General features: G+C 43.5%; 1 protein-coding gene across 1 annotated transcript in view; it reads right to left on the reverse strand.

Moving 5' to 3' along the window:
* Nucleotides 1-19,856, reverse strand: part of CDC20B (cell division cycle 20B) — a 54,242-nt gene that overhangs the window by 12,939 nt on the left and 21,447 nt on the right. The window contains exon 5 of the mRNA XM_075854927.1: nt 16,585-16,681. Within this exon, the coding sequence (XP_075711042.1) occupies nt 16,585-16,681 (97 nt within the window). The remainder of the gene's footprint in view (nt 1-16,584; nt 16,682-19,856) is intronic.

A 19,856-nucleotide genomic window follows, 5' to 3' on the forward strand; every position in this document is an offset into this window, starting at 1 on the left:
GTGGGCATTATCTACAGGGGTGGCTATATGTGGGACACTATCTACAGTGGGCTGTATGTGGGGCACTATCTGCAGGGGCTCTATGGGGGTCACTATCTACAGGGGGATCTATGTAGGGCACTATCTACAGGGGGGGCTCTATCTACAGAGGGCAGGCTCTATCTTCAGGGGATGCTATATACAGAGGTCGGCTCTATCTACAGGAGGGCTATATACAGAGGTCGGCTCTATCTACAGGGGGGCAATATACAGGGTTGGGCTATATGTGAGGCACTATATACAGAGGTGGGATATATGTGCAGCACTAATTATAGATTGAGATATATGTAAGGCACTATCTACAGGGGTGGGCTATTTGTTGGACACTATATACAGGGGTGGGCTATATCTACAGGGGGGCTATATACAGGGGTAGGTTATATATGGAGCACTATAGGGGGAGCTATATGTGAGGCACTATATACAGGGGTGGGCTATATGTGGAGCACTATTTATAGGGGAGACATATGTAGGGCACTATCTACAGGGGTGGGCTATATGTGGGGCACTATCTACTTGGGGGGCTACATGTGGGGCACCATCTACAGGGGGGGTGGCTATATGTGGGCACTATCTACAGTGGGCTGTATGTGGGGCACTATCTGCAGGGGCTCTATGGGGGTCACTATCTACAGGGGGATCTATGTAGGGCACCATCTACATGGGGCTCTATGGGGGCACTATCTACAGGGGGCACGGGGGGTGTGTGTGTGTGTGTGTGTGCGTGCGTGCGTGCGTGCGTGCGTGTGAAACAGTGTATGGTGCTATTATAATTAGACGTGGAGTGTATGGTGCTATTATAATCAGGGACAGTGTATGGTGCTATCATAATTAGAGGTACAGTGTATGGTGCTATTATATTTAAGTGTCTGGCACCATGATAACTTTATATTTGTTTATAGATGCAGAAATGTTTGAACAGTGAGAAGCTGAATACATCTGAGTTGCAAACTGCAGAAATGGGCTGTGGCCGGGAGAAGTCATCATAGAGGTCTTGACCGGATGGAGAAAAAAAGAGAAAAAGAACAACTAGAATCTGAGAAATGTTTATTCTGCCTCTAATCAGTACTGTAGTCACTCACAGTAGAAGGAAGTCGGCACCACTCTCAATCCTCACAGCATGGAACAGGCAGATAGATGCAAGTGGAATCAGGGTTTTTCTCATTTAAAGAGGCTCTGTCACCAGATTTTGCAACCCCTATCTGCTATTGCAGCAGATAGGCGCTGCAATGTAGATTACAGTAACGTTTTTATTTTTTAAAAACGAGCATTTTTGGCCAAGTTATGACCATTTTTGTATTTATGCAAATGAGGCTTGCAAAAGTCCAAGTGGGCGTGTTTAAAGTAAAAGTCCAACTGGGCGTGTATTATGTGCATACATCTGGGCGTGTTTACTTCTTTTACTAGCTGGGCGTTCTGACGAGAAGTATCATCCACTTCTCTTCAGAACGCCCAGCTTCTGGCAGTGCAGATCTGTGACGTCACTCACTTCCTGCCCCAGGTCCTGCATCGTGTCGGCCACATCGGCACCAGAGGCTACAGTTGATTCTGCAGCAGCATCAGCGTTTGCAGGTAAGTAGCTACATCGACTTACCTGCAAACGCTGATGCTGCTGCAGAATCAATTGTAGCCTCTGGTGCCGATGTGTCCTCGCTCGTCCGACACGATGCAGGACCTGTGAGTGACGTCACAGCGTGATCTCTCGAGAACACGCTGTGTGTCTGCACTGCCAGAAGCTGGGCGTTCTGAAGAGCTAGTAAAAGTAGTAAAAACGCCCCGATGTACGCACATAATACACGCAGTTGGACTTTTACTTTAAACACGCCCACTTGGACTTTTGCAAGCCTCATTTGCATAAATACAAAAATGGTCATAACTTGGCCAAAAATGCTCGTTTTTAAAAAATAAAAACGTTACTGTAATCTACATTGCAGCGCCGATCTGCTGCAATAGCAGATAGGGGTTGCAAAATCTGGTGACAGAGCCTCTTTAAGCAAAATTCGGGCGGTGCTCAGCATAAAAACAGACGGTCTTGTAGTATAATATAGATGAAAGAAATGAAAATGGGGCACTCACCCGTACTGTAGTCACTGTATAATCTGTCACTGGTTTATGTCTTTAGGGATATATACTGTAATGTGACGGATATCACTGTATTTTATTCAAAATGCAACCTGCTTCTGTTTGATACACAGTGCAGACTGCAGTAATGTCATTGCTTAGTACAAGTGTGAATGCACTAACATTGCCACTATTAGCTCTATGACCTGCTGGAGATCTGAGGTATATATATAAATTAACTCATAAATTTGTTACAACCGGATGTGGAGCTGGTTTCCAATAGTTTATTGCTATTATGGATTTTTCTATTTTTCGATCTTGTTATTTTTATATATTTTTATTTATAATCTTTTTATTGATATTTTATAATTTTATTTATCCAAATAGTGCTACCATAAACCGGTTAGATACCTTGGGGATTCCCCCGTTGGTATATTAATTTAGCCCAGTAGTTGCCGATAGAGAGCTTTCTGCTGCATCTATGTATTATTCTAAGGCTAAATAGCTGTGCTGTGTAAGCCCAGTAGATGCCGATAGAGAGCTCTCTGATTGCTGCATCTATGTATTATTCTAAGGCTATGTGCACACACACTAATTACGTCCGTAATTGACGGACGTATTTCGGCCGCAAGTACCGGACCGAACACAGTGCAGGGAGCCGGGCTCCTAGCATCATAGTTATGTACGATGCTAGGAGTCCCTGCCTCGCTGCAGGACAACTGTCCCATACTGAAAACATGATTACAGTACGGGACAGTTGTCCTGCAGCGAGGCAGGGACTCCTAGCATCGTACATAAGTATGATGCTAAGAGCCCGGCTCCCTGCACTGTGTTCGGTCCGGTACTTGCGGCCGAAATACGTCCGTCAATTACGGACGTAATTAGTGTGTGTGCACATACCCTAAGGCTAAATAGCTGTGCTGTGTAAGGATGCAAGCCAGTCTGTGCTCGTCGCTTCAGCTGCTGGCTGCTAAGCCCTTATAAGGGCTGGTGACTAATACCAGTCGGTCTCAGAGCTTGCCCTACGCGTTTCCTTGCTGTCAGTGTTATCTGCCGCAATTCATCAGGGGCCTGCAGACAGGGCCGCCATCAGGGGGGTATTAGGGGTACTACTGTAGGGGGCCCGGCCAAACTTAATTGAAAGGGGGGCCCGGCAACTGCCGCGACTTGCCTTTGGTAGAAAAAAACAGGCCCCTGCAATGGGGCCTGTTCTTTTCACCAAAGCAGTGTCGTGAGCTGCGGGCCCCCCTCTCGTCAAACACCGCCGTGAGCTGCGGGCCCCCCTCTCATCTAACACCGCCACGAAACACTGCGCGCGAACGACCGCAAGCGCGCACCGGCGCGCTCGTTACCGCAAACGCGCGCTCACGCGCGAACGACCGGACACGCCGGAAAGCAACCCGCTCGTGCCCGCCGCCGAGAGGGATGCGTTGCGCACGCACCAAAAGTACAGCGACCAATCAACTGGGAAGAACAGCCAGGACAGCGGCGCACAGTCTAATTACCTGCTGGCAAACGAACGTGTAATACATCCGTGCAACGTGCGTGATTTTCACGCGCCTCGCACGGACCTATGTTACTCCATGGGGCTGTGCAGACTGTCAGTGATTTTCACGCAGCCTGAGTCCGTGTGTCCGCTGCGTAAAACTCACGACATGTCCGATATTTGTGCATTGTTCGGACATCACGCACCCATTGAAGTCAATGGGTGCATGAAAATCCCGCCCAGCACTTCCGCAGCAGTATAAACTATGAATGAAAACAGAAAAGCACCACGTGCTACAAACAGTGTCATAATGATGGCGGCTGCGCGAAAATCACACAGCCGCGCATCATACGCTGCTGACACACGGAGCTGTTATGGAGCTTTTGCATGCACAAAACGCCACGTTTTTGCGCGCGCAAGTAGCACACGCTTGTGTAAATCCGGCCTTAGGGTAGGAACACACTAGGCATGAACACTGCGGATTTTATGCAACACATTTTATTGTGGAAAATCCGCAGCGTATTACAGTCGCAGCCGAGTGGATGAGATTTGAACAAATGTCATCCACACGCTGCAAAAAACAGGGACCTGCACTGTGGCTTTTGGCTTTCTAAGCCGCAGCATGTCAATTTATTCTGTGGAATCGCCGCTCCTCTGTTGCGGAAATGCTGCGGTTCTGCCGCAAAAATCACACATGAGAAAAAAAAAAAAGGTACTTTTTTACATTTCTAAAAAAGTTTAGACTTGCCCCAGCCGTAGTCCTGGTGACGCGATCCTCTATTCTTAGCGCAGCCCCGCCTCCTGTCATGACGTTTCATACCATGTGACTGCTGCAGCGGTCACATGGTCTACAGCGTCATCCCAGGAGGCGGGGCTACGTTCAGAAGAGAGAGATGCGTCACCAGGACTACGGCCGGGGCAAGTCTAAACTTTTTTTTCCCTGCAGGATTCCCGCAGCGGACATACCTCACGAAACCTGCGCCACTATTTGGTGCGGTTTTGCTGGCAGAATTCCCTGCGGCTACCGGGGCGGATAAGCTGTGTAGTTTTACTCAGCATATCTGCCTAGTGTGTCCCTTATGATGTCGCTCCTGGAGCTGCTGCCGGTCTCTAAATAGACAGTTGGTCCAGTAGAATTTGAAATTATTTTTTTTTGTGAACCAGCTTAAAAAAATACAAAACTTTTGTGTTAGGGCCTGTTCACATCACCGTTCGCTTCCGCTCCGGGGTTCCGTCTGAGGTTTCTGTCGGGTGAACCCCGCAACGGAAAGTGAAAGTGACAGCACAGCTTCCGTTTCAGTCACTATTGATCTCAATGGTGACGGAAACATCGCTAATGGTTTGCTGACGGAAACAGAAGCTGTGCTGTCACTTTCACTTTCCGTTGCGGGGTTCACCCGACGGAAACCTCAGACGGAACCCCGGAATGGAAGCGAACGGTGATGTGAACAGGCCCTAACACAAAAGTTTTGTATTTTTTTAAGCTGGTTCACAAAAAGAAATAATTCCAAATTCTACTGGACCAACTGCCTATTTAGAGACCGGCAGCAGCTCCAGGAGCGACATCATAAGGGACACACTAGGCGTATATGCTGAGTAAAACTACACAGCTTATCCGCCCCGGTAGCCGCAGGGAATTCCGACAGCAAAACCGCACCAAATAGTGGCTCAGGTTTGGTGAGGCGTGTCCGCTGCGGGAATCCTGCAGGGAAAAAAAAGTTTAGACTTACCCCGGCCGTAGTCCTGGTGACGCATCTCTCTCTTCTGAACGTAGCCCCGCCTCCTGGGATGACGCTGTAGACCATGTGACCGCTGCAGCAGTCACATGGGATGAAACGTCATGACAGGAGGCCGGGCTGCGCTAAGAATAGAGGATCGCGTCACCAGGTCTACGGACGGGGTAAGTCTAAACTTTTTTATAAATTTAAAAAAGTGCCTTTTTTTTTTTCTCATGTGTGATTTTTGCGGCAGAACCGCAGCATTTCCGCAACAGAGGAGCAGCGATTCCACAGAATAAATTGACATGCTGCGGCTTAAAAAGCCACACTGCAGGTCCATTATTTTTGCAGCGTGCGGATGAAATTTGTTCAAATCTCATCCTCTCTGCTGCGACTGTAATACGCTGCGGATATTCCACAATAAAATGTGTTGCATAAAATCCGCAGTGTTCATGCCTAGTGTGTTCCAACCCTAAGGCCGGATTTACACGAGCGTGTGCTTTTTGCGTGCACAAAAACGTGGCATTTTGCGCATGCAAAAGGTCCATAACAGCTCCGTGTGTCAGCAGCGTATGATGCGTGGCTGCGTGATTTTCGCGCAGCCGCCATCATTACGACACTCTGTTTGTATGTTTGTAGCACGTGGTGCTTTTCTGTTTTCATTCATAGTTTATACTGCTGCGGAAGTGCTGGGCATGATTTTCACGCACCCATTGACATCAATGGGTGCGTGATGCGCGAACAATGCACAAATATCGGACATGTCGTGAGTTTTATGCAGCGGACACACGGACACACGCTGCGTGAAAATCACTGACAGTCTGAACGGCCCCATAGAGTAACATAGGTCCGTGCGAGGCGCGTGAAAATCACGCACGTTGCACGGACGTATTACACGTTCGTCTGAATAAGCCCTAACAATAAGGCCCAGTTCACAGAGTTTTTGGGCCTTGATATTGACTCGGACACTGCGTCAGAATCAGCACCAAACAACTTCCAAAACCGCCTCCCATTGACTTAATCTGAAATCAATGGGAGCCAGTCGCGGGAAAAAAGAAAAAGCAGCACGTCCTTTCTTGCCGCGGTTCCGCCTCTGACCTGCCATCGAAATCAATGGTAGGCAGAAAATGAATTTTTCCCTGTGTTTTTTGTCTGCTGTCCTCAATTGCCACGGGCAAAAAACGCGGCAAGATAGTGTGGGCAGGTCAAAATCTGCCTCAAAATTCGGTGCGCGGTTCCAGGCAAACGTGGGTGCGCATACGCGGGAGTTTGCGGGTGCGCGCGATCGGTCGCACGGGCGGCAGTGTTTGACGGCCCCCATGACGACCCCCATGCTACCCAGGGCCGCCATCAGGGGGGGTATTATGGGTACTGATGTCAGAGGCCCGGCCAAACCTAATTGAAAGGGGGGCCCGCAGCTCACGACATTCTTTTGGTGAAAAAAACAAGCCCCATTGCAGGGGCCTGTTTTTTTTTCTACCAAAGGCAAGTCGCGGCAGTTGCCGGGCCCCCCTTTCAATTAGGTTTGGCCGGGCCTCTCACATCAGTACCCATAATACCCCCCCTGATGGCGGCCCTGGGTAGCATGATATAGTGCTGGACGGAGTACCGTTAACAGGCGGTGCCACGGTACGGGGGCCCAGAAAATTTAGCTGTAGGGGGCCCTGAAATTCCTGATGGCGGCCCTGCCTGCAGATGGTAAGTTTTGTTGATCATTTATTCATTATTAGCGTGCAATGCAATGGGTAGAACGGCATTCACTCATGCCCGACGTCAGATCAGTTTGCTAGCCGCCTAGCAAACTGTTCTGACGTCGGGAATGATTGAATGCGTAGGGCAAGCTCTGAGACCGACTGGTATTAGTCACCAGCCCTTATAAGGGCTTAGCAGCCAGCAGCTGAAACGACGAGCACAGACTGGCATGCATCCTTACACAGCACAGCTATTTAGCCTTAGAATAATACATAGATGCAGCAAACAGAGAGCTCTCTATCGGCATCTACTGGGCTTATACAGCACAGCTATTTAGCCTCAGAATAATACATAGATGCAGCAGAGAGTCTCTATCGGCATCTACTGGGCTTACACAGCACAGCTATTTAGCCTTAGAATAATACATAGATGCAGCAAACAGAGAGCTCTCTATCTGCATCTACTGGGCTTATACAGCACAGCTATTTAGCCTCAGAATAATACATAGATGCAGCAAACAGAGAGCTCTCTATCTGCATCTACTGGGCTTATACAGCACAGCTATTTAGCCTCAGAATAATACATAGATGCAGCAGAGAGTCTCTTTCGGCATCTACCGGGCTTACACAGCACAGCTATTTAGCCTTAGAATAATACATAGATGCAGCAAACAGAGAGCTCTCTATCTGCATCTACTGGGCTTATACAGCACAGCTATTTAGCCTCAGAATAATACATAGATGCAGCAAACAGAGAGCTCTCTATCTGCATCTACTGGGCTTATACAGCACAGCTATTTAGCCTCAGAATAATACATAGATGCAGCAAACAGAGAGCTCTCTATCTGCATCTACTGGGCTTATACAGCACAGCTATTTAGCCTCAGAATAATACATAGATGCAGCAAACAGAGAGCTCTCTATCTGCATCTACTGGGCTTACACAGCACAGCTATTTAGCCTCAGAATAATACATAGATGCAGCAATCAGAGAGCTCTCTATCGGCATCTACTGGGCTTACACAGCACAGCTATTTAGCATAATACATAGATGCAGCAAACAGAGAGCTCTCTATCGGCATCTACTGGGCTTACACAGCACAGCTATTTAGCCTTAGAATAATATATAGATGCAGCAATCAGAGAGCTCTCTATCGGCATCTACTGGGCTTACACAGCACAGCTATTTAGCCTTAGAATAATATATAGATGCAGCAATCAGAGAGCTCTCTATCGGCATCTACTGGGCTTACACAGCACAGCTATTTAGCCTTAGAATAATACATAGATGCAGCAAACAGAGAGCTCTCTATCTGCATCTACTGGGCTTATACAGCACAGCTATTTAGCCTCAGAATAATACATAGATGCAGCAGAGAGTCTCTTTCGGCATCTACCGGGCTTACACAGCACAGCTATTTAGCCTTAGAATAATACATAGATGCAGCAAACAGAGAGCTCTCTATCTGCATCTACTGGGCTTATACAGCACAGCTATTTAGCCTCAGAATAATACATAGATGCAGCAAACAGAGAGCTCTCTATCTGCATCTACTGGGCTTATACAGCACAGCTATTTAGCCTCAGAATAATACATAGATGCAGCAAACAGAGAGCTCTCTATCTGCATCTACTGGGCTTATACAGCACAGCTATTTAGCCTCAGAATAATACATAGATGCAGCAAACAGAGAGCTCTCTATCTGCATCTACTGGGCTTACACAGCACAGCTATTTAGCCTCAGAATAATACATAGATGCAGCAATCAGAGAGCTCTCTATCGGCATCTACTGGGCTTACACAGCACAGCTATTTAGCATAATACATAGATGCAGCAAACAGAGAGCTCTCTATCGGCATCTACTGGGCTTACACAGCACAGCTATTTAGCCTTAGAATAATATATAGATGCAGCAATCAGAGAGCTCTCTATCGGCATCTACTGGGCTTACACAGCACAGCTATTTAGCCTTAGAATAATATATAGATGCAGCAATCAGAGAGCTCTCTATCGGCATCTACTGGGCTTACACAGCACAGCTATTTAGCCTTAGAATAATACATAGATGCAGCAGAGAGCTCTCTATCGGCATCTACTGGGCTTACACAGCACAGCTATTTAGCATAATACATAGATGCAGCAAACAGAGAGCTCTCTATCGGCATCTACTGGGCTTACACAGCACAGCTATTTAGCCTTAGAATAATATATAGATGCAGCAATCAGAGAGCTCTCTATCGGCATCTACTGGGCTTACACAGCACAGCTATTTAGCCTTAGAATAATATATAGATGCAGCAATCAGAGAGCTCTCTATCGGCATCTACTGGGCTTACACAGCACAGCTATTTAGCCTTAGAATAATACATAGATGCAGCAGAAAGCTCTCTATCGGCATCTACTGGGCTAAATTAATATACCAACGGGGGAATCCCCAAGGTATCTAACCGGATTATGGTAGCACTATTTGGATAAACAAAATGATAAAATATCAATAAAAAGATTATAAATAAAAATATATATAAAAATAACAAGATCGAAAAATAGAAAAATCCATAACAGCAATAAACTATTGGAAACCAGCTCCACATCCGGTTGTAACAAATTTATGAGTTAATTTATATATATACCAGATCTCCAGCAGGTCATAGAGCTAATAGTGGCAATGTTAGTGCATTCGCACTTGTACTAAGCAATGACATTACTGCAGTCTGCACTGTGTATCAAACAGAAGCAGGTTGCATTTTGAATAAAATACAGTGATATCCATCACATTACAGTATATATCCCTAAAGACATAAACCAGTGACAAATCAAAACCTTACTAGGGAAAACAAACTAGGTATTTCAAACACTCAGTGAATTTAAGTCACTGTATAATCTGCAGCAAGATGATGGGTGGTATGATTTTTTTTTTTTTGTGAAGCAGCAACTCCCAGCATAAGCTGTATACAATTTAGTGCAAACCTATACTGCAGGGGTTGCACTAAATTGAGCTGTATTTGTGCTGGTGTTGTATTTATGCACTGAGCTTGGTTCTGTCACTGTCTATTTGTACTGAGCTTGGTTCTGGCACTGTGTATATGTGCTGAGCTTTTTCTGGTGCTGTATATATGTACTGACCTTGTTTCAGGAGCTGTATATATGTACTAAGCTTTGTTCTGGTGTTGTATATATGTACTGAGCTTTGTTCTGGTGCTGTATATATGTAATTAGCTTGGTTCTGGTGTTGTAAATAGAACTATATTGCTTGTAAAATGTACAAATGGCTTTATGCTCGAGTTACATTAAAAAAAATGTGGAAAAAAATTACACCTCATTGATTGTTAGGGAAAACAAACATGGCGAGGGGGGAAGGAGATGTCGGGAACGAGGTTTGGGGGGGGGGTGCCAAACGGAATCTTTGCCCTGGGTGCTGGAGAACCTAGCTATGCCTCTGCTTTACCACAACTCACATCACATCCACATTATTCAGGATAAGATTTGCATGATGCCTATCAAAGCCGAACTAGGGGGCTCAACTAGGCTATTTTGCATCAGTGTGCCTCTTTATTTTCATCCATTTCCTGGCCGTCTGACCGTATTTACGGGCCTTTTGTCATTCGTCAAACAAACTGATTCATTTTATTTGTCATGGTTTTTTTGTCCTAACCCCCTGAAAACACCACAGTGCCCATGTATATAGTGCCACAATGTCCACTGTAAATAGTGCCCACATAGGTAGTGCCAGTGCGTACATAGTTTCACAGTGCCCCACATAGTGCCACAGTACCCACTGTAGAGAGTGTCCACATATAAAGTGCTAGTGCCCACACAGTGTCATAGTGCCCATGTAGATTAGTATTCACGGGTCACTAAAAAAACAGCCGTGTGAATACGCCCATAGAACTTCATCATTCTGAAAACGGCTGTTATTTTCAGAAGTTTTTCAGGCCGTAAATGGCCGAAAAATCGGAAGCAGAACGCCTCCAAACATCTGCCCATGGATTTCAATGGGAACAATGGCGTTCTGTTCCGCCGGGGCGTTTTTTTATGCAGCCGTTTTGAAAAACGCCCACGAAAAAGAAGTGCATTATTGAGCCGATTTTGGAGCCCTTTTTTCATTGACTCTATAAAAAAACAACTCGAAAAACGGCCGTAAAAAACGCTGCCAAAAATACTAGTTAATTATAAAAAATGTCTGACATTCAGGAGCTGATTTCCCTTGAAAACAGCTCCATATTTTCAGCAGTTTTTTGCTAAGCGTGTGAACATACCCTTACTCTCACAGAATGTCCAGCTGAGGAGCAATTCACTTGGTCTTAGATAATATTGGTAGCTATTCCTGTGCCATTTCGTTCTAACAAATTCTATGGACACCTTTGTCCTGTAGTGAAATGGACCAACACTAGGTTCTAGATCAGTGCTTCTCAAACCATCTTAACCCTTCAGGCGATTCACAGGAATTAAAGCAAAGTAGAAGGAAAATTTACAAATTCATTTGTAATAAAAAAAAATCTGTACCACAGAAGGTTTTACCAGGGAAACGCAATCCAATATTTATTGCCCAGATTCTGCCGTTTTTAGAAATATCACACATGTGACTCTAGTGTGGTAATGGACTGAAAGACAGGCCTCAGAAGTAAAGGAGCACCTAGAGGATTTTGGGGCCTCCTTTTTTACAATATATTTTAGGCACCATGTCAGGTTTGAAGTGGAATTGTTGTGCCAAAACAGTAGAAACTCCCCAAAAGTGACACGGTTTTGGGAACTACACACCTCATGGAATTTATCTAGGGGTATAGTTAGCATCTTGACCGCACAGGTCTTTTGCTATATTTATTGGAGTTTGTCAGTGAAAATGAAAAAATCATTTTTTCTGAAAAAATATTAAAAGAAATAATATTTACAAGGAATAAAGAATAAAAAGCACCCCAAAGCTTGTAAAGCTATTTCTCCCGATTACGACAATAACCCATATGTGGTAATAAACTGCTGTTTGGACCAATGGCAGAGATCAGAAGGGAAGTAGCGCCATTTGGATTTTGGAGCACAGATTTTGCTGGATTGGTTTTTAGGGCCATGTTGTGTTTGCAACGCCCTGGAGGGACCAAAACAGTGGAAACCCCTCAAAAGTGACCCGATTTTGGAAACTACACCCCTCAAAGAATATTTCTAGGGGTATAGTTAGCATTTTGACCCCACAGTTTTTTTTGCTGAATTTAGTGGAATTAGACCGTGAAAATGAAAAACCTTTTTTCTGAAAAAACATAGAAATAATTAATTTTTACAATGAATAAAGGAGCAAAAGAACCCCAAAATTTATAAAGCAATTTCTCTTGACTACGGAAATATGTCATATGTGGTAATAAACTGCTGTTTGGACCCACGGCAGGACTCAGAAGGGAAGGAGCAATATTTGGCTTTTGGAGCTCAAATTTTGCTGGAATCGTTTTTGGGTGTCATGTCGCATTTGCAAAGTCCCTGAGGTACCAAAATAGTGGAAACACCCCAAAACTGACCCCATTTGGGATACTACACCCCTTAAGGAATCTATCTAGGGGTATACTGAGCATTTATACCCCACAGGTCTTTTGCAGAATTTATTAGAATTAGACCGTGAAAATGAATATCAACATTTTTTCCACAAAAATTAGTAATTTTTTCATTTTCACAAAGGATAAAGGAGAAAAAGCAGCCCAATATTTGTAAAGTAATTTCTCCCAAGTACGGCAATACCCACGCAGTTCTAAATGTTTTTTCATTAGAAATTAATTAACCCTTTCAGGACTGATCCATTTTTTGCTTTTTCATATTAGTTTTCCCCTTCCTGCATTCCAAGAGCCATAACTTTTTTTATTTTTCCGTCAGTAGAGTGGTGTGAGGGCTTATTTTTTGCGGGAGGAGCTGCAGTTTCTAGGGACACCATTTAAAATACCATTTAATGTACTGGGAAACTGAAAATACAATTCTTTGTAGGCTGAAATTGGAAAAAGATGCGATTGGGTTTTGTTTTTAATACGATTAAGGTGATACCAAATTTATACCGTTGTTTTTTTATATTTTACTACTTTTACAAAGTAAAAACTATTAGTTTAAAAAAAAAAGTTTTGTTTCACCACATTCCAAGAGCCATAACTTTTTTTTATTTTTTGATCGATTGAGTGGTGTGAGGGCTTATTTTTTGCGGGACGAGCTCTAGTTTTTATTGGTACCATTTTATGGTACATTAAATACCATTTAAAATTCTTTATTTTTTTATGCCGTTCACCGTGCGAGTTAAATAATGGTACATTGTAATTGTTCGGACTTTTATGGATGCAGCAATACCAATTTGGTTTATTTTTTACATTACTGTAGAGGAAAAATGGGAAAGAGGTTTTTTGTTTTTTTTACTTTAAATATATTATATATTTTTTTCACTAATAATAACTTTATTTACTTATTTTTTTTACACATTTTATTAGTCCCCCTAGGGGACTTGAACCAGCGATCATTACATCGCTGGTACAATACACTAGTATAATGTGATTTTTACAGGATCCTGTAAGAGTGCGATCGCTGTTCCTGTCCGTTAGTCCATGGTGACAGCTGTAATACACAGCTGACACCTGCAGCATATGGAGCGGGCTCAGAGCATTTTTTTTGCGGTGTTCACCGTGTGGGAAAAATAATATTATATTTTTATAGTTTGGGTCGTTACGAACGCGGTGATACCAAATATGTTTACTTTTTAAATGTTTTTTCCTATAATAAAAGACTTATTATAGGAAAAAAAGCATTTTTTGTTTTTGGAACTTATAACTTATTTTTACACTTTTATAAAACATTTTTATTACCTTTCTTTTTTAGTTTTTTTACTTGAAGACCTGCAGGACTGATCGCTGCTATAATACATTACACTACCTAGGTAGTGTAATGAATTATAAACGGTCAGTGTGATGATGAGAGTCACACTGACAAGAAGCCTATGAGGACCAGCCGTGCAAGGCCTCCGGTTTTGCCATGACAAATGACGGCAGCACCCGCAATCGGTCCCCGGGAAAGTTTGTTGTAGCAACAAACTTTCCAGTTTGTTATAGCAACAATCTTTCCAGTGTGTTGCAACAACAAACTTTCCCTGCAATCACATGATTGGGACCTGAACCAATCAGGTCCCGATCATGTCTCCGGGACCAGAGGAAGGGGTTAACAGCGCGATCCGGGTGACTGCGCTACTCTGAGACACCCGATCGCGCTTTTAACACCCACCATGAATTAACTGTGGGTGGTCGGGATGTGGTTAATGTTCTAATTTTTTAACATTTTAGATTAGACTACAACCCATAGGGAGACCTCGGAACCTAGGAATCACTATGATCTGACTGTTGAGGCCCCAGTAGAAAAAGAGCTGTGGTCTAGACAAAGAAAATTACTTAAAGCAACTGATATTTTTAATTGTAAAAAAATATATATATGACCATTGACATGCCAACACAAAGAGGATTTGTCATTGTAAAGCAACGCTAATGAAGTATGTTCTGTGACCCAAAATGGATAAAGTCCAGGGCCTAAAAACTGGTCAACCTCTTATTTTAGTCTTGTAAATTGTAGGGTAAATAACGTATGCTTTAGGGTGTGTTTACATCAGCGTTGGTTTTCAAATCAATGGTGATGCAAACGGAAGCATTAGTTTCACGTTTGGCTTTCCGTTCATGGGTTCCTCCAACGGTAAGATGCAACGGAACCCATGAACGGAAAGCCAAATGGAAACTAATGCTTCTGTTTGCATTACCATTGATTTCAATGGTAATGCTTTCATTGCAAATGGTTTCCGTTTCTTTCTGTTCCGTAAGGTTTCCGTTTCTTTAGCAGAAACAATAACGTAGTCGACTACGCTATTGCTTCCGGTAAAAAAGCAGAAACCATACGGAACAGAAAGAAACGGAAACCATTTGCAATGGAAGCATTACCATTGAAATCAATGGTAATGCAAACGGAAGCAATTGTTTCCGTATATCTTTCCGTTCATAGGTTCCTTTGACGGAAAGCTGCAATGGAACACATGAACAGAAAAGCAACGTTGATGTGAAGAGGCCTTTAGGCCCTATTCACACGGCAGGGATAGTCGGCAGTTTTTTTAACGGCCAACACAGCCGCAGTAAAAACAATAGACCCCAAATGGGGCTATTCACTCTGTAAACCGGCCGTCAAAATATGGAACGTGCCCTATATTGGGCGTTCCATTTTGGGCGAAGTCTATGGGGCAGTGAAACACGGCCGTCACTTGGATGTGATCTGAGTGACGGCCGTGCTTTCTGCCGCTCGCTCTCTCCTCCTCCTCACAGTGCATGTAAGGAGGACATTTTTTGATGTAGGTAATGCCACAGCCTCCTTGTAGATATCACCACCCATAAATGCAGCCACCCCCTTTGTAGATAGCGCCGCTGTAACTCCCTTTAGGAGCAGAATCCCTATGGCCAAACAGACAGGAAAAAACGGATGCAAAATGGTTCCAAATTGTCCGTTAAAAATGGAAACACTGCCCGGAACGGAAACTGAACGAATGCAAAACAGATGCAAAACAGCCTAAAAAAAAAAAGAAACAAAACGTAAGTTTTTATAGACCGACACTTATAGACCTGCCTTTTATAGACCGAACCCTGTCGTGTGAATAGAGCCTAAAACTGTTCAATGGTGCAAATGACAGATATCTCACAACAAAGACACATATCAGAAAATACTCTTCTTGATATGTGTTTTATCTTTTGTGCACTTGATATGAGCCTGTTGCAAGGACAAAACACTTCTTGATATTATTGGGGCTTTCCCACTCGACCAGTGCAGCGAGCGCGGATCAACGAGCCATCGTTGATCAGCGCTCGTTTATTCCTGTCACACGAAGCTATGGATGGGGACGAGCGGTTGTTACTCCGATCGTCCCCATCTATTATCATGTTGGCAGCGCGTTTCCTTGTTTACATAGGGAGACGCGCTGCCGACGATAATATTTCACTTTTTAAAATGATACGATCAGCAGATGATCGTTCCCCTGTTTACACAGGGCAATTATCATCAACAAAGCGTTATATGAATGCTCGTCTCCCTGATAATTGTCCTGTGTAAAACCCCCTTTACAGTAAGAGCCAAGCAATTATTCCTATTTTTGCAGAATATAGGTCAAGGAACCCCCAATCTATGGATAGGTGGGGATACCAGAGGTATTATCTCCACTCACCAGACATTTATGGCATATCCACACTGTCTAAAGCAGGACAAGCCCTACTATATATTTCCCAGCTCTGTAACACCAAAACATGACTTATCCAGAAATGTATTGCGCACATTCATGTCACTAGATAGCAAGACAGAACTGCCATTTAGGTCATAGTGTCAACCAGCTTTCCAAGGAACAGACATAACCTTGCCCGATAATTGGCCAGTGTAAAAGGGCCTTAAGAAACATCTGAAAATAATAACAAATTAAGAAGAAAGAAATTAGGGTGGAATTATCTCCATTTGTCCAAAGGTAAGTTGTGGACCAAAGGCGAAACCCTGTGAAAGAATGAGTAGAGCCCCATAACTGGTGGATTAAATGTCACAGTAGAAAAGTAAAAGAAATACTGTACCTCTGTATGTACATGAGTTACTCTCGCATATCTGCATAGTAGTGTTATGTGGCTTAGATGTTCCAATCTTATGCTCTTCCACAGAAGTAAGAGATTTCTGCAAATAATGAAATAAACGTACTTTAAATATATAATTTTTCCATTTTTTTGAGAAAAACTGAATTACATGGTACGTGATGTTTTATGTAGCAGAGTGCACTGGGGTGTAGCTATAGAGGGTGCAGAGGTAGGAGTCCCTGGTGCCAGACAGGGAGCAAAGATGGCAGATGAGGGGCCCCTGATACAGATTTTGCATTGGAATTTCAAAGTATGCCTCTTTGGCCTGGGTCATTCATAGGAGCTGGGCAGATCCCTAAAGTTTTAATTGCAGGTTTGCCATCACCCTGTAGAGCGCAGGGCACATTCACCCCAACCATGTAAACCATCAGGGAACATGTCTGATGTTTGGAAGTATTTCAGCAGTTTACAATGTACCTATTGTTAGAACTCTTTTTGCATAAGGCTAGGTTTCCTCAGCGACATGGGGTTACCCGTGAGTCGCAGTAAGATTGCTACATTGTCAGGATGAATGCCCAACTTAAATTGTTCCCTATAGGGAGAAAAGTCGTATGACAATCAGATAAATTGGCATAATGTTGTTTTGTAATGTGGTATTAAAATGCCATAGCATGCCCTTAACAAAACAAGCTTTTCAAATGCAAGGACATTTACAAAGCGTACATGCGAAATTTATTATATCATATTCCTAGGATAGCAATCACTTTTTGATCAGTGGGAGGCCGACCTAAATCAGTGCTGTGGCTCATTCATTCTAAGGATTGGTGGGGTCCCAGAGGTCAGACCCCCATATAAATTTACTCTGTTAGAACATGAAAAGCAAAATAAGTTTTCAATTGGAAGCATTTTCTTTGTCTAACCCCTTAATGACCGGGCCTGAAAAGGCCTTAAGGGGTTTTTCAGCCACTAAAAATTGATGGCCATCAATAGCTGATGGGGCATGATCTGACTCCCGGGACCCCCGCTGATCAGCTGTTTTGAAGGAGCATAGGAGCGCTGCTTCCCCTTCAATTCTTCTTGCTCATTGTGAATCGTCAACATGCATTTAGCGGCGATTCATAGGTATTTCAGCATTTTCTCCCAATGTAGTGAATGGAAGAACAGGCTTCTATACCTGTGAATCGCCGCTAAATGCGTGTCGAAGATTCACAGTGAGCAAGAAGAGATGAATGAGAAGCAGCGCTCGTAGGAGTGCTGCAGCCTTTCAAAATAGCTGATCGGCGGGGTTTCCAGGCATCCGACCCATCAGCTATTGATCAATTTATAGTGGCTGGAATGACCAGCCACATTTTTCAGTTTTTGCCTCTCTGCCTTTCAGCAGTCATAACTTTTTTATTTTTTCATTGACGTGGCTGTATGAGGCCTTGTTTAATGTGGAATATATTGTATTTTGTTTTTGGTGGTCTGGGAGTAAAAAAAATGTACTGTGTAAGAAATATAATTTATTTTTACGGCGTGAATATAGGAAAAAGTAATTCTCAGCATTGCTTTTTTTTTTTTTTCCTTATCCCCTTCACGTTTTACACTAAATAACCTGTTAAATTAATTCTTCCAGTTATTACGGTCGTGTAGATAGCTAATATGTGTAGGTTTTTTGTTTTTCTGTAATGCATAGGCAATAAAATATATTTTATGCAAAATAATAACTTTTTTTGGGGACACTTTTTTTTAATTAATTTATTTTTTTGTTAAAAAAAAATTCATCCCATTAACTCTTTCCCAATATCACAGAAGTAGTAGAGGAAAAATAATAAAATATAACCTTTATTGGGTAATTACTAAAAAATATGTGGCATTCAGGATGACCAGTGGCTGATGTTTGATCACCGGTAGCTAAAGTAGTTGGTTGGTAAATCATGATATATTTGGTTGGAATATCTAATGATAGGCAGATATATCACGATTTAGGCTCCATGCACACGGCCACGGACAGCCGTCTGCATTTTCGACATGCCCTATCTTACGCGGTACACTTCTCGGGCCCGGACACCATCCCCTAAATAAACGGGAAGGTGACCGTAGTTGTGGAACGTGATTTTTACGGTCGTGTGCATGGGGCCTCAACAAAGTGTAATTCAAACCCCACAAGGTACATGAAACACTGTATCGATATACCGAATCATTGATCACAGCTAGTCTAAAAATGTATTCTTTCTTGCATTCAAGCAGTGCAATGTATTAAATGCAACTAAACAGAAAGCTATAGTACATTGTCTACCAAAACATCCCCAATACAAGGGTAAGATGCTAGTAGACAAAAGGCTGAGGAATAATAGAGTGCAAAACAGCAGAAAGGAACCACCGTACTCCCTCTGCAGACAATGTTAGGGTATGTTCACACGAGGTCATTACGTCCGTAATTGACGGACGTATTTCGGTTGCAAATCCCGGACCGAACACAGAGCAGGGAGCCGGGCTCCTAGCATCATACTTATGTACGATGCTAGGAGTCCCTGCCTCGCTGCCGGACAACTGTCCCGTACTGTAATCATGTTTTCAGTACGGGACAGTGGTCCGGCAGCGAGACAGGGACTCCGAGCGTCGTACATAACTATGTTGCTAGGAGCCCAGCTCCCAGCACTGTGTTCGGTCCGGTACTTGCGGCCGAAATACGTCCGTTAATTACGGACGTAATGACCTCGTGTGAACATACCCTTACACTCCCTAATGTTCTATTTCCCTAAGCCCAGCTAGATATATGCACTTTGTTTAGTTGCTAGCGAGCATATTTTATCTATGCGATTCACCTTCTTGTAGTTGGAGAGGGATCATCACTCATCAGTAGTAATTCATGCACTGATAGAATTTAGTAGTGAAAACTGGTGTTTGACTGCTGGATAAATAAGCAGGTAAAACTGCTGAGTAAGAGCCCTGATGGTGGACTCAAGCTCCTTGATGTTAAGACAAGCGACGCGGCAAGAAAGTCAACGATTAATAGACTAGACCCCTCCCCGAACACCCACATCAAATATGTCATCAGGTCTCTGATAGGCTCAACGAACTACAGGTGTGTGCAATACGGGAGGTGTGTCTGTAGTGATTGCAGGATGACGCTGCCTCTAACCATTTCCCGTCACAGGAATTTTTCCCGTTGATAAAGCCATATGAGGGCTTGTTTTTTGCGGGACGAGTTGTAGCTTTTGACGGCACCATTTACTGTACTATATACTGTATTGGGAAACTGGAAAAAAATATATTTGTGGTGTGGAATAGGA

Source organism: Rhinoderma darwinii, chromosome 1 (assembly GCF_050947455.1).
Source record: "Rhinoderma darwinii isolate aRhiDar2 chromosome 1, aRhiDar2.hap1, whole genome shotgun sequence".
Lineage (NCBI taxonomy): Eukaryota > Metazoa > Chordata > Amphibia > Anura > Rhinodermatidae > Rhinoderma > Rhinoderma darwinii.